Genomic DNA, 14,237 nt, shown 5'->3' with positions numbered 1-14,237 from the left:
ACCTCCCGCAAAGAACACAACAATTGGTGTTTATTAAGTACACTTTATAAAAGTGGATTGGATACCTCATTACAATCCTCAATCTTTATCTTTTCCTTTTCAGAGGGCCATCGACGGAAAAAAAAACTAGGGCAAATGTACGGTTCGTTGAATTTACACTATGCTTTTGAGATTTCCCTATCGAAAGTGATATATGCAAACTAATTTATCATATAATTGTAGAAAATTGTGCCGCTCATGCATGCAAGATAGTGAAGAGAAAAAATGTGAACTGTTAAGTTTTAGATCGGATCATCAATCTATATCAGTCACGCAGACAATGCTACTCAGTACATGTTTTCCATTGGTTTAAGAACATCTGGAGGGCCATCAATGAAAAAGACTAATTAAGGCAAATGTACGAATAAATAAAATGAGAAACAAAAAGAAAAGATATACAAGTATAATGTAATCTCAATTAAAAACGATCTCAAATGCATAGTCAGATAGAAAGAATTATAAACAGTGTCATCATCAAATCAAAGTTCATAATGTTTTGATTAAACAAGGGTTCCACTTAAGTAACGGATCAGCATGCACCTGCTAACTAGTGCTACAATTAATGTGGTTTTTTGCTTGTCATTAAAAGAGTTAACAAGGAACAAGAAGAACACAATAATAAGTTCCCTCCAAAACATAGCAAGAACCGATTCACTTTTACATGTAAATACAGACAAGTGATCGACAAGAAAAAAAACCCTAACCTGAGCTTGAAGCCTTGCTTGAAGGGAGTTGAAGCTATTATTACAAGTATTCCATGCTTTCATTATGTTCCTCTTTTATCAAAACTTTGGGTCGTTAAACGTATCTATCAAGCATCGTATATATTTCTTCGTATAAAAATGACAAACATTCACTATAGCAATTATACTCTCAGTACTTTCTGTCGGTGCCTAACTAGCTTGATTTAAAAAAAAAAAAATCTTAAGTAGAGTTTGGGTCTAGTGAGATCCCAATGTGTGTTGGGCCTAGTACGAGGTAGCCCAAGACTTTCGTCCCCGCCTTTTCTACTAGTATCAAACTCCCGGGAACCAAAACTCCCACCACCCGAAAACTGAAATTCAAATTTTAACGGTCAATTGATTCTATGAGAAAACCAAATTAAATCATAAACCCTAAACCGTACACATGCTTCGAATCTCAAGCTCGGTTTCTAGACTCATCCCCAAGCAACATTTTCTTCGTTTGATTCACGCTAGGTCAAGAAATCGCGGCTATTCTGGTGAGGAAGATCATGATTTCGATAAGGCTCGGAGAAGAGAGGCAAACAGAGATGACTATTTTCAATTGTACAAGAGTAAGGGCCAGCATCTTTTGACTAATCAACGCATTCTCGACAGCATTGTTCGGAGATCAGATATTAAACCCACTGATACTGTCCTGGAGATCGGCCCCGGCACCGGAAATCTGACCCTGAAGCTTCTGGAAGCTGCGAACAGGGTTGTTGCGTTTGAGATTGACAAGCGGATGGTGGAGGTTCTTCACAAACGCGTTGCGGAGCGCGGTGTTGGAGGTCGGCTCACTGTAAGTTGGGTGCAGATTACGTGTTCGAGGAAATTTTTGAGTGACAATGTGGGACTGAGATTTTATTTGGTGATTGGTTTTCGCAGGTTGTGTGCAAAGATGCATTGAAGGTGAAGTTTCCGGAATTTGATCTTGTTGTGGCTAATATTCCGTATGGGATATCTTCTCCTCTTGTGGCGAAATTGGTGTATGGGGAAAGGCAGTTTCGTAGCGCTACTCTGCTGTTGCAGAAGGAGTTTGCGAGGAGATTGTTGGCTAAGCCTGGTGAGTCAGAGTTCAACCGCTTGGCTGTGAACGTGAGCATGGTAGCGGATGTGGACTTTGTCATGGATGTGAGCAAGAGGGAGTTTGTTCTTTGTCCGAAAGTAGATTCGTCTGTGGTGATTATTCGTCCGAAAGCTGAAGTGCCGGATGTTAATCTGGATGAATGGTGCGCTTTTACGAAAGCTTGTTTTGGTAAGAAGAACAAGACACTTGGGGCGACGTTCAGGCAAAAGAAGAAGGTGGTGGAGCTACTAAGGTTGTCCGAAATGACTAATTCAAATGCGGAAACTGGAAATTATATTGCTAGCAATTGCGTTGGTGATGAAGAAGAAAGCGATGAAGAAGAGGAGTGTTCATCTGCTTGCTTGGAAATTGGAGGAGCTAGTTCTTTCAAGGAGAAGCTAATGGGGGTCCTAAAATCAGCTGATTTTGAAAGCAAGAGGCCTTCCAAGCTGTCAAATGATGAGTTACTTCAGCTACTTGCACTGTTCAATCAAGCCGGAATATATTTTCGTGATCGGTCCATGAGTAGAAGCTCAGTGATTGAATCATTTGACTGATTGTTCTAACAGGTTACAGCTACTACCTTTCCTATATACATCGTCTTCTGGAAATTTCGTTCATTATTTTTCTAGTAAAGAATGTCAGTTGAGGCTCTCATCTTTTCTCAAACAAAAACACCAACACATGCCAAGCTTTGTTCCATTTCCAAACTACCATGAACAAAAAGTCCAGGATTTTCTTTTCGCTTTCAATACTAAATTCCACAACTTATTGCGATCTTGCGCACATATTGGATTTCGGGGTAAAAAGCAGCTGACATGTTGTTTAAAAGAGAATCCACAGTAACTAAAAGAACATTCGAATGCATTCTCAGAAGATAACATGTCAGAATTCCGACGAGAATTTCCCTTAACCATAAAAGTAAAATGACGGTAGCATAGTTTGACTCCACCAGCTCAAAATTATTGAGAGATGGCACTGGAGCCCCTTTGCAGAATAGAACCAAATTTGGGGATACAGAATTCAGATCAAACACTAAAATTTAATGTATGGGGACTTGGATATAACCATATTAAGAGTTAGATTCCTTCATAACCCACTTGCATTCATTTTATAAGAACCAAGGGCCCTAAAGCACCTGCAATTGACAAAGATGGTGACACCAGAGCTAACCCTATAATAGAATAGAGCCCATCCTCAATCCACCTCTATTAGGCTGTCTATGGCTACAATGATATCAGTCATATCACCATGATTGATCTTAGCTAAAACATGCTGTGCAGAATTTCTTGGATAAGCTAGAGCAGCTTATGTGCCTGTGGATGTGATTGAAATGGGCAGCTTCCTCTTCATCTTGACCGTCGGGAAGTGGATAATGTCATCTTTCTCAGCTACCCATCTGCAAAGAAAAGGTACCCGATCAGCTAACCATTACAATATTCATTGGGTTCATCTGATAACATTGTCTTAAATTCGAGAGCAACGTTAGTTTGAGCATATCTTACTTATAGCTGGTGACAAGATGATGAAGAAAGATTGATAATTCAAGACGAGATAATTCCAAACCAGGGCAGAGTCTTTGTCCTCCCCCGAATGGTGTAAAACTAGTACTATAGTTTAAGGCAGCTTCTCCCTTATGCAATATCAAAGAAATTAATGTCTTATACGAATGATTAGTAGTTAAGTACACATCCAGAGACACAAGATTAGGGTATATCATCAAGAGAAAGTGAAGTATAAAACTGAATAATGAACCTTTAATTTACCTTCCATCTCCGTGGATCAAACTGATATGGATGTTCATAGTTATCTTCATCCATGTGGACAGAACTAAAAGACGCCAAAACACACCATCCTTTTGGAATCAAATACCCTGTCAAATCCAACAAGAAATCGTAAGCAAGTAGCAACCTCGAAGTGCCTCCCTCATGTACATAAAGATATACATATTCATACTCTCGATTATCAACTGTTTGGTCAAGTGAAAAGAAAAAACATATTAAACAGTTGGAGTGTTTTAAGAGTATATTTAGTGTTCTAAGAGTGTAAAGAACATATATACTGACCTTTGATTTCGACATCTCGGAGAGCTTTTCTCCAAATAGCATTGATAATATTTGCCATTCTAAGAGTCTCACTGATTACCTTCAGATCCAAAATCAATTAGTTTCAGCAAAGAATAAAATTAAGGAATATGCGATATATTATGATATGGAACTGTATATAAGTTATGAGACTCACATTTTGAGTAAAGGGCAAGGACATGTAATCAGTCCATAAATAACTCTCCGAAGAATCAATCTTCTGCTTCTTTAATTCCATGTTCTCCTCCTGCACATATATACAGTAACTTGAAAAGGACCCTCACTTCAAACTTAAAGCCAGAACTGGACTGATTCATCTTCAGTTTCCTTTCACAAAAATGAGCCATCATCACTTCAATTCTTACGGATACAAGGTAACGTACTTGTTGTAGAGATATAGTAAGACTACTAAAAATGAAGGAGCAGCTTTACAGCTATGAGTTCTCACCCACTTTCCCAGCAACTCTTAATATCAGAAGGAAACAATTGGTTTCTTATCACTAGTACTTTGATGAGTTTCCATGATTTTGATACCGGTACTGCACCAGCCACTTATATCACTATTCAGTTCATCTTCCATTTATCTAGCTTTTGAACCACTCTTTCTGACCATATATCTAGTTACTTCCTTTTTTTTCATTTCTAGTACGAATTTATAACATTACAAAATAACACCTCGTGGACATCCTACTCCAAAGAGCATGAAATTAAGAGCCATCACTAGAGGGTGGGAGAAGTTATAACTAATTCCTTTATTCATTCTCATTTAAATCAAAATCCGACACTTAAGATCCGTATATTTAAACACTTCTTGTATTAGAGAAATTTGTCAGGGCCACCATAGCACCACGTGACAATGCCCAGTGGTTTATTATTCCAATCATAATTTAACATGCAAGATTTAATTAGAAAAATTATATTTAAGCTATTTTGTCAAATACTATTTTGAGTTTATTTATAAAACCATACACGCTACACTCTAATACCATAAACTCTAATACCATAAACCTTAAATCCTAAACTCTAAGCCCAAAATCCTAGTTAAAAATCATCAATACTTATTAATGTCATTTCACAAATAATAAAAATATTTTAAATTATAATTTTAATGTAATAAATCCACATGTCGAAATATAACAAATAAGGAAGACCACTAAATATTAACACATGGTACTACAGTAGTATATAAAAATTTCTCTTTATATCACTCGAAATCAAAGCTCTCACAAATATAGAGGACCTCATTTACTATTTCATTGAGTTAGACATTTTTTAAAAACCTACTTAACCTAGAATTTAAACTATGAATCCTAAACATTTCAACTCACTATCATTTTGTCGGTGTGTAGCTTAATTTTTCACATTGTGGTCAATAAAATTATGTAATGTTTTGGGTAGAAAATGGACTGAGTGGTTGCAGTCGCACAGCAACGAAGTCAATAATAGTCTTGTAAAAAAACAAAGTTAATAAAAGTGCCGTACGATTCAAGATCGTACGATTAGGAAGCGTCCGGACTCCACTCAGTGGGTCCCAACTCCCACCACACGGCGTCTCCAACTGCCATTCGAGTGTCTAATAAAAATCCGAAAACCACTTGAGAAAGGTTTGACCTTTCAGAAAGGGCAAACTCTCCGATACGAGTGTGTAAACCAAATCCAGCCGTCGGATACGAGATTACAAAGCAAATATAGAATCGCAAAGTAGATGATCACGTACCCTTAACTTGTCTAGAGCGACGGGGCTGTCACTGAGGTACTTGACGGCAAGGGTCATGGCCATTGGCACCGTCTCCTCTCCCGGAATCATCATCTCTATAATGTTCCCGGCGACGTAGTCCACCGGCAGCCGTTGCCCGTCGTTCGAATCGCAGCTGTCCCGTAACAGCGCGTCCATTGCGTCACAGACTGGTATGGTACTATTTTCCATGACCCTTCTCTTCTCCTCGACTATTTTCCCTACCTTCTTCAACAATCTTTCCCTAGCCTGCACAAGAATGCACAATGTTATTTATATATATGTGTTTGTATTGAGAACTGAAACTGAACCCAAAAAGGCTAAAACCCTAACTGTAAATCTTGTTGTTGTACCTTGAGAGATTTGTAGAGCCTAGTTCCAGGGAGCTTGATAGGTAAGCAGATCAAACCTTTAATGAACTCTTCAAATTCTCTCTTGAGGAAGTTTAACTCTTCACCAGGACCAACGCTCATTAATACTCTAACCAGAACTTCAAAGGTGATCTAGAAAACACAAAATTAAGCTAGTTGTTAATTATTCTTCTTGCTGTCATAATAAATATATTAACGTGGATGTAAATCAGAATCTGATAATCACAACATGTTCGATAGTGTATGAGGAATGGACCTTTTGGGTTTCGTCTTGGATGTAAATGGGGTGAGGCATGTGTTCTGTCCAGCCAGCCAAGTTGAGCTTAACAGAGTTTTCTATGTCCCTGGTGATTCTGGCTTTGAATTGTGGGGATTTGAGGAAGCCGCCAATGAGTCCATGAACTCGTTTGTGGAGGCTTCCGTTGATTTGGAGGATAGAATTTTTCCCCAGAAGTTCTTTGATTGATTTTGGATAAGCAGGAATGAAGGTGTTGCCATGGTTTTGCATTACCACCTTGTTTACTTCGGCATCTGTGGACACTATGATAGGGGTTCCCAGAATGTGTGTTTTGAAAACCTTCCCATACCTGTATAGAGAGAAACTAGTGTCACTATTAACCCCAATTCAGCCTGCTGGACACTATTCATGAATAGAATAGGGTTAATGAGTGGTACTAGTAGTTTCTGCAGAAGCAATAAAATTTGAGATGGTGTCTAAGGACGCCTATATAGTTAGTGTGGAGCAGGCTTTATTTTCCTGTCATTTACTTTTTGGGGCTGTTTCTTTTTCACTCCTGGGTTTCTCTTCTCTTGCTATTGTCACCATCTGTCATGAATGAACAAATTACATTCTTTAATATTCTTCTTTTACTATGTCTTGGTAAGCCTCATTTGGTCATCCATTACCTTAGGAATTCAAGCTTAACTACTGTTTAGTACAAATAGTTGTTTCTATAATATTAGCTTAGCTTCTTCTCCCCTTTTCCTGTACATGTTAGATGATTCCCAGTAAAAGCTACCTTTAACCACTGAGAATCTCTATACCACATGAACGCATCAAGAGTTCAAGACTATACAAAAAGTATCATTTGGAGGTTTGGTTTAGTCAAGTAGCTATACCTTTGAGAAAGGACACCAATATATCCTAGCTATTTACATAGTGGATTAGATACTCAAAATTCCCGCAACTTGCTTATTCGCTATATAAATATAAACAGACACATCCCATATATACACATATTCATCTTCATCATTGACAGCATAAGCAGGAAGATCGAGATTGAACATATATATATCTTTAATTTGACCCATATGGTCCTATGAAAAAGATGCTAGTAATGTGATTTGAACACTTTTACATAGTATAACATTAAGACTAATCACATGATTAACATGATAATGAAAAAATGATGGGATACGGAATTCATTAAAAGCATCTCTATGATCCAATCTGAGGAATTAGTTTTTGGAAGAAATATCGGAAATTTCATGTTTTGGGAAAGAAGGTATAATCAAAGGATTCAAAGGGCAGGGAAACGACAAAATGAAAACTGAAGAAGGGATGAGAATTAAGCAGATCGAAAATGATGAGACTGAGAGAGAAGGAGAGAAGCTTACTGAGATGTGCGATTTTCCATGAAACTGACAGGTCGAGAGGTGTAGCCACAAGCAATGAAGTCGAGGGTTTCTCCTATCAAAGGCCAACCTAACCTCCCTTTCGGAACTTGAGGACGACCTGTGGCATATTGATCTTGATATTTATCCTCCTTCTCCTTCTCCTTACTCTTAGTAGAACTAGTAATAAACCAGTAATAACATATTGATCCCACAACGATTCCCACCAGAACCCAACACCCCGTAACCATTTCAATCTATCCTCAGTTCCTCACCCCAAAACAACTCAGTTTCTCTTATCGATTTCCTGTAACCCTAGCTAGCTTGCTGTTAGCTAGCTTCTCACACCATGCAGCTGGTTTGCTGTCTTGTGTATTGCAGTGTTTTTTCTTCTGCTATATGTGTGTGTGTGTGAGAGAGAGAGAGAGAGAGAGAGAGAGACTTGGTTATTGACAAGTCAAGGGAGAAAGAAACAAAGCTATATATCTAAGCTTGTTTTTTTTTTTTGGGATAAATATAGCTAAGCTTGTTGGGTGACTTGGGTCTGTATTTTTTTGCGAGGGTGAAATAAATGACTAAAATGAGAAGGGGGATAGGTATTTAGATGACAGATTCTAATAGAGAGGCAATATTGGGTGCACCAAACATGACACGACTTCTTTCCTTTTAAATTCACAGAATTTCGATAATTTGCCAAATTAAATGAAAAACAATTATAATTTGGATATCCAATTCCGACTCACCAACCCCAACAAAAATAAAAATAAATCACCCTCTTATCAATATTTCATAAAAGGATTAAACCTGTTAATACTAATGCATAATTTATACTAATTAGAATCATGTTTTTCTTTTACGAGTTTTACTACACCTTTCAGTGCATGAGGTTTTATTCCATATTACTCTCGTATAGATCAAAGTCTCAAACAAGAAGTTAGCTAGTATACATTTTTCTTTCACGATTGTTTCTAGACTTGTCAATACATATTGATCTTAATTTGATCTCAACTAAATAAGGAGTACTCGGTTTCAGTAAAATTGCAGGTATGTGTTCTTCCAATCTTTTGATAAGGGTAAAAACTGTATTTTCCAATTCAAGGTCTACTTTCTATAGTATAAAGAGTTGCACTGAATAATCCAATCAATAGAATTGAAGCCTCTAGTTTTCGTTTTCATCAATTTGATCTGTGCTCTTATGCGTTTCTTTATTTTCATAAGAACTCTTTTATGATATTAGAGCGGGTTACTCACGTCCAGGTGTGAAGTCCAAATGGTCACACGGACTCTACGTCACCTAAAATGTTGTCCACGTGTATGACTTGAATATTCGCCACACATGCGGAGGCGTGTTGAGAATATAAATCTCACATTGGAAATTGAGACATAGTCTGTGGATTTATAACGATTCGAGTCACTTCATCCATTGTCAATTGATTTTGGATGTGAACCATATATCACTTTATCATCTTCCACTATAAAGCGATATATGTATTCCAGTCTCCAGAGTCAGAGTCGAGCTCAATTTTCTAGTTTAGAGGTAGCCAACATGTACATTACTGTGGATTTCACCATATTCTTGTCCATGATACGTTTGGCATATACAAGTAGTCAAGTACTAACGCTTTGGCTGTGGTGAAATTCATAAAGTTTTTTTTTTCTCTCTTTGATCACGAAGAACAGAGATCCAAAAATGGATAAAATAACATAAAGTTGGGATGATCAAATTGATGGAGGAGCTTGAAAGCTTTCGGTAGATCTTTAGACTGGGTGATGTTTGCGTCTTGCATGATGCAGGAACCAATAGTATTAGGGAAGCAACATAATATCAAAATCGCTAGTGCAGCTGCTATACAATTAGCATCGATCGATTATGGGGGTTTAAGTTTACAATTGTTTATGCGTGATGCCATAATGATTACTTGGCTAGTTGCAATAATTGAGTTTCACCAAGTAGCTATATATAGTTAGGGCCCTCTAAGTTTTTAAGTATTGAATCATGATTGGGTGTGTTATTTGCCATTACTTCACTAATTATCATAAATTGAATAATAGTTTGTAGTGATTATCATCAATGTTAATAAAATAGAATTTCAGAATGCCATCTGTTTTAAATAACTGTAGTTCGGCGATGCTTTTCATCACAATGTAGGACAAGTCTCCATCTACAACCTCTCATGAAATTGCAACTGTTGACGTTGAACATGATTATACGTTTGGAGTTCAAGATGAAATTAGTTGAAATTTTTCCAAAGAAAGATGATCAAGTAGAATTATCAAACACAACGCTTCCACAGAATATTAGCCTTGGAAATAAACATGACAAAAAATGTGGATATCTTTTCAAGAGTTTTATCTTACTTTCCCTAGTGGAAACTACATGATCTTCATGACTTAATTCACATTCTCTCCCTTTTGTAGTTACTACTTACTACTCATCTATCTTTCTCCCTCACACGAACAACCGTGTAGAACCCTATCAATACATACAATAAAACAGGTGTGAGAAAAGCAAAGAAGCATACAATGACAAGAAGAAAAGAGTGGTGTGACTACTGCTTAGTGAGTGGTGAGTGGTGACAGGGGTCTAGTCGATCATCAAATCCTATCTTCCTCATTGTGTAACAATGCAAGTCAGGAGGTGTCTGGTAGTGGGTGGGCGCCTTGGGTGGTATACTATTCCTGACCAGATGTGGACTGCTCATGAAGGGTCCAACTCAAAAACCCAATGGGCCGATTCGACGTGCCGCCGAAACCCATGAGCTTCTTCTTTCCATCACCACCACCACCCAGTGACACCAACAATGGAGTTTAAAGTGTGTTCTTCCTTTCTATGGGTGGCTGCTACTAGCTGCATGTGGACAAGGTCAGTCCTAGTGATGCTCATAGTGAAGGAGCACTTTCTGTTTTCTGTTTAGGGTTATGATTACAGTTGAGAATTGACAGTGCAATGCCACCCATTAGTACTAATGAGGAACATGTAAAGCAATCCAATCACTGGACGATTTATATGATGGAGACCTGATCTGCATTATTTTGTGGCTGCTTTCATCATTGTCATTCTGTTGGGATCGTTCGGTTCAGAGGGACTATCATTTTTTAAGAATGTCCAGCTTTCCAACTAGCTTGGCTTTTCTGTTGCATGCACTCATGTGTTCTGAGGAATTATATCAAAAAGAGGAGGCGTCTAATTCTGAAGAAGAAATATAACAGTTTCTAGCATGATCCTTTGTATTTATTCAGTAACAGGTTTCTGAAATTTGAACCTATCAATCAATTATAATGCAAGTAATCTATACTGAGAATAGAATCGATCGTTTTGGATCATCTTCTGGTAGACTAACAACTTTACGCTCAATGCAATCATCTGTGTAGAGAATTACAATTCACATTCATAAAGATCAAGTGATCAAATCAAATCAAAATTGGAGATAAAATACGTCAACTTTTATATCACATCGGAACGCTGCGGTAGCGCTCTTAACTGTTTTGAAAAGGCTGTCACTTGTAAGGCTGAATATATATTCCTAAAGAGTCTCCATCGGAAAAGGATGACAAGATGCATCATTTTGAACCAATCATTGTTTTACCAGCATCCTTAAATTCTCAACCCTCCAGCAAGAAGCCGATCCATATTCCTCAGCCATGATTCTGCAGTGATATAAAAAGTAAAATATGCTGGCACATTCCCGAACAGCTCAACTACTTGCACAAGCAAGGGCTTCTTCATTCGCGATGTTGTAGAAAGAGCTCAATTTACTAATCGCAATTGCCTCTCCATAGAGTGATGCTCTCGAAGATTTCAGTATATGAACTTCTACATAATCACCCACTTTGGGATTTCGTTCCTCATTTGAATTAGCATCTCGATCTGGTAATGGCACATTGATAAAAGAAACTCTATGACCTCTGTCGCTTTTGCCAATGAGTTCTGTATCCGGAGCTCTCTTATTGGGTCCTTCTACTAATACAAGTTGGGTAGTTCCCACCTGTGTGTCATAACACTGACCTGTGCTCTCACGGAAAGCTTCAATAAGTTCAGTCAGCCTCCTCTGCTTCACTTCCTCCGGAACATCATCATCATAGTTTCTGTTTGCATGGGTTTTCTCTCTCATGCTATATGCAAACATGTAAGCCATATCATAACCAACAGCCTTTACAAGGCTTATTGTCTCTTCGTGGTCCTCCTCAGTCTCCCCACAAAATCCTGAAATAGATCAAATAAGTTAACAAGGGAAGCACAACGTATGCTGAAATAAAAGTAAAGAGTATATGTAACAACTTTAGGCATGCAAACATGATTTGAAGCTTCTAGTGAAAATAAGAGTGGAAAATTGTCAAGAAGCTATATTTCAGCTTCTCATCTCTTATTCATAAAAGCCAGAATAAACACTGAAAATAGGCAATAAGAAAATGAAATAGCCTTGCAAACAAATACATAATGCAGTTGACTAACACAGAGATTCATAAACTAAATATTTAAAGAAAGAAAAGAAGAGAAGCATAAAACATAAAATAGAGAAGAGTGGGCAAACATTATATGGCAAAGACAAATCAAAGCGAGAATAAAACCGAAGTGACAAGTTGATGCTAAGAAGCAGTGTTTAGCGCAATAATGCGTATTTAAGAATGACATACAGTTCAACAAGCATTGTCCGACTTTCATAAGCAACTTTTTAAAAAATTTATACAGCTTGTTGAAGACCTCTTACCACATATGAAATCACTGCTGATGCCGACATCTGGAATAATCCTCCTAATCTTTTGCACGAGATCTAAGTATGCCTCACGTGTATAGCCCCGTCGCATTCTTTCTATAACTCTGCTACTACCACTTTGAGCAGGCAAATGGATATAGTTGCAAATATTATGCCTGTCTCGCATTATATAGAGTAATTCATCAGGGAAATCTTTAGGGTGGGGGGATGTGTATCTGAATCTCATCTCTGGGAATTCTCTGGAAAGTCGATCCAAGAGATCAGCAAATCGTGAACCTACTTTTTTAACCTTGCACAAGCTGGAAAATCCTTCACTGTAGTTCCAATTAGTACCTGCTTCAGCTTCCTTTTCATAATCTGAGGCATCATTATAGCTATTCACATTCTGGCCCAGCAATGTTACCTCTTTCACACCTTCTTGCCAAAGCTCTCCCACCTCCCTGACAATTGATTCCACAGCACGCGACCGCTCTCTTCCTCTTGTGAAAGGAACAATGCAAAATGAGCACATATTGTTGCAACCCCTCATAACAGAAACGAAAGCACTGATTGAATTCTTGGAGATTCGAACAGGACTAATATCAGCGTAAGTCTCTTCGAGTGAAAGAAGAGTATTGATCCCCTTCTGACCATAGTCCACATCTTGCAACAGCCTCGGCAAGTCCCTATACGCATCCGGTCCACAGACCACATCAACCATCTTATCCGCATCTAGGATCTTGTCCTTCAACCTCTCGGCCATACATCCCAAAACGACAACTTTCGGAGGGCGTGTGGACTGCGACCGCCCTATCTTAACATTACTCTTCCAGTGCCTCTTAAGAAACCAAAAGTAATTAAGCCGCTGCCACACCTTCTGTTCTGCATTGTCCCTGATCGCACAGGTATTAATGAAAATAACCTCTGCATTCTCTGGAACATCCACAACTTCACTATATCCAGCCTCCTTCATAATCGCTAGAACAATCTCCATGTCATTGATATTCATCTGACATCCATAAGTCTCGTGATAGATTCGGCCTATCGGAGCACCTTCAGGAGCTACCACACTCCTACACACCATAATCAGACATCAAAACAAAATAAAATTTTCGGCCTCAAGATGTTCTTCAGTATATAATTCGATTCCAATTTCCAAATTTCTCCCATCAAACATAGCAGAAGAACACATCACAGTAAATAAACACAACTTCTACTCCAAATTCATCCAATTTTACTTCCTGAATTTTACTACGAGAACCGTTAGAGCAGTAAAAATCACAGAATAATCCAATCCAGAAAATAATGAAGTGTTAAATGTGGGAAACTGTGAACTCACTGGGCCTGGACTTCGGCGGCGGCGGCCTGGGCGACGAAGTGACGGAGACTCGGGCCGTCGGAGTGGTTTGGCAGCGAAGAACCGGAGCTCGAGAAGCTTCTCGAGGCAAGGCTCCGCCTTTGCAGGCGAGTAGTTGTCCGGTGGCGATGGTAGCATCGGATTCCGGAAGCTTCCACCGGCTTCCAATTGAGGACTTTCAGAGCGAAACGACATGGCTTCTGGAGCAAAACGACATGCCGAGGCTGGTTCAGAATCGAGGACAGGGACGAGAGCGAGGTCGCCATTGACAGTTAGTACTAGTGCTCCTGCTTCGTCCTCATAGATAGATAGGGATTCACCTCGACCTTATGTACGACACGTCGTATTTTCAATCAGGCCAGCTGACGGGTCGGGTCATCGGTTGACCCGAGAAGTCAGTTGCGTATAAATGCAGAGTACTACTGCCAAGTTTGTTGCAGACTGATCACTGAAAAAAATGAGAATGGAGAAGCTGAGAGCCACGCGTCGTTTTCTCAGACACGCTTCAGTCTTTGATCGGCGATTGAGCTCTAATTCCGGCAAGTCAAACCA

General features: G+C 38.7%; 3 protein-coding genes across 3 annotated transcripts; 1 reads left to right on the top strand and 2 right to left on the bottom strand.

The window, feature by feature from the left end:
- Positions 1-1,125: 1,125 nt before the first annotated feature.
- Positions 1,126-2,387, top strand: LOC126793287 (ribosomal RNA small subunit methyltransferase, mitochondrial). Its single transcript, XM_050519758.1, has 2 exons — positions 1,126-1,563; positions 1,650-2,387. The coding sequence occupies exons 1-2, from the start codon at positions 1,168-1,170 to the stop codon at positions 2,385-2,387; spliced, it is 1,134 nt and encodes a 377-aa protein (XP_050375715.1). The 5' UTR covers positions 1,126-1,167.
- A 484-nt stretch (positions 2,388-2,871) lies between these two features.
- LOC126793328 (3-epi-6-deoxocathasterone 23-monooxygenase CYP90C1) lies at positions 2,872-8,028 on the bottom strand. Its single transcript, XM_050519819.1, has 9 exons — positions 7,638-8,028; positions 6,277-6,607; positions 6,003-6,152; positions 5,632-5,898; positions 4,072-4,161; positions 3,897-3,975; positions 3,597-3,703; positions 3,336-3,463; positions 2,872-3,229 (listed from the first exon to the last, which is right to left on the bottom strand). Exons 1-9 carry the CDS (start codon positions 7,883-7,885, stop codon positions 3,139-3,141), a joined length of 1,491 nt encoding a protein of 496 aa, XP_050375776.1. The 5' UTR covers positions 7,886-8,028; the 3' UTR covers positions 2,872-3,138.
- A 2,930-nt stretch (positions 8,029-10,958) lies between these two features.
- On the bottom strand, positions 10,959-13,951 carry LOC126793245 (CDK5RAP1-like protein). Its single transcript, XM_050519710.1, has 3 exons — positions 13,668-13,951; positions 12,344-13,401; positions 10,959-11,838 (listed from the first exon to the last, which is right to left on the bottom strand). Exons 1-3 carry the CDS (start codon positions 13,949-13,951, stop codon positions 11,330-11,332), a joined length of 1,851 nt encoding a protein of 616 aa, XP_050375667.1. The 3' UTR covers positions 10,959-11,329.
- Between the last annotated feature and the right edge of the window lie 286 nt (positions 13,952-14,237).

This window comes from Argentina anserina, chromosome 1 (genome assembly GCF_933775445.1).
Source record: "Argentina anserina chromosome 1, drPotAnse1.1, whole genome shotgun sequence".
Lineage (NCBI taxonomy): Eukaryota > Viridiplantae > Streptophyta > Magnoliopsida > Rosales > Rosaceae > Argentina > Argentina anserina.
This window is presented reverse-complemented; position numbering and strand designations above follow the sequence as displayed.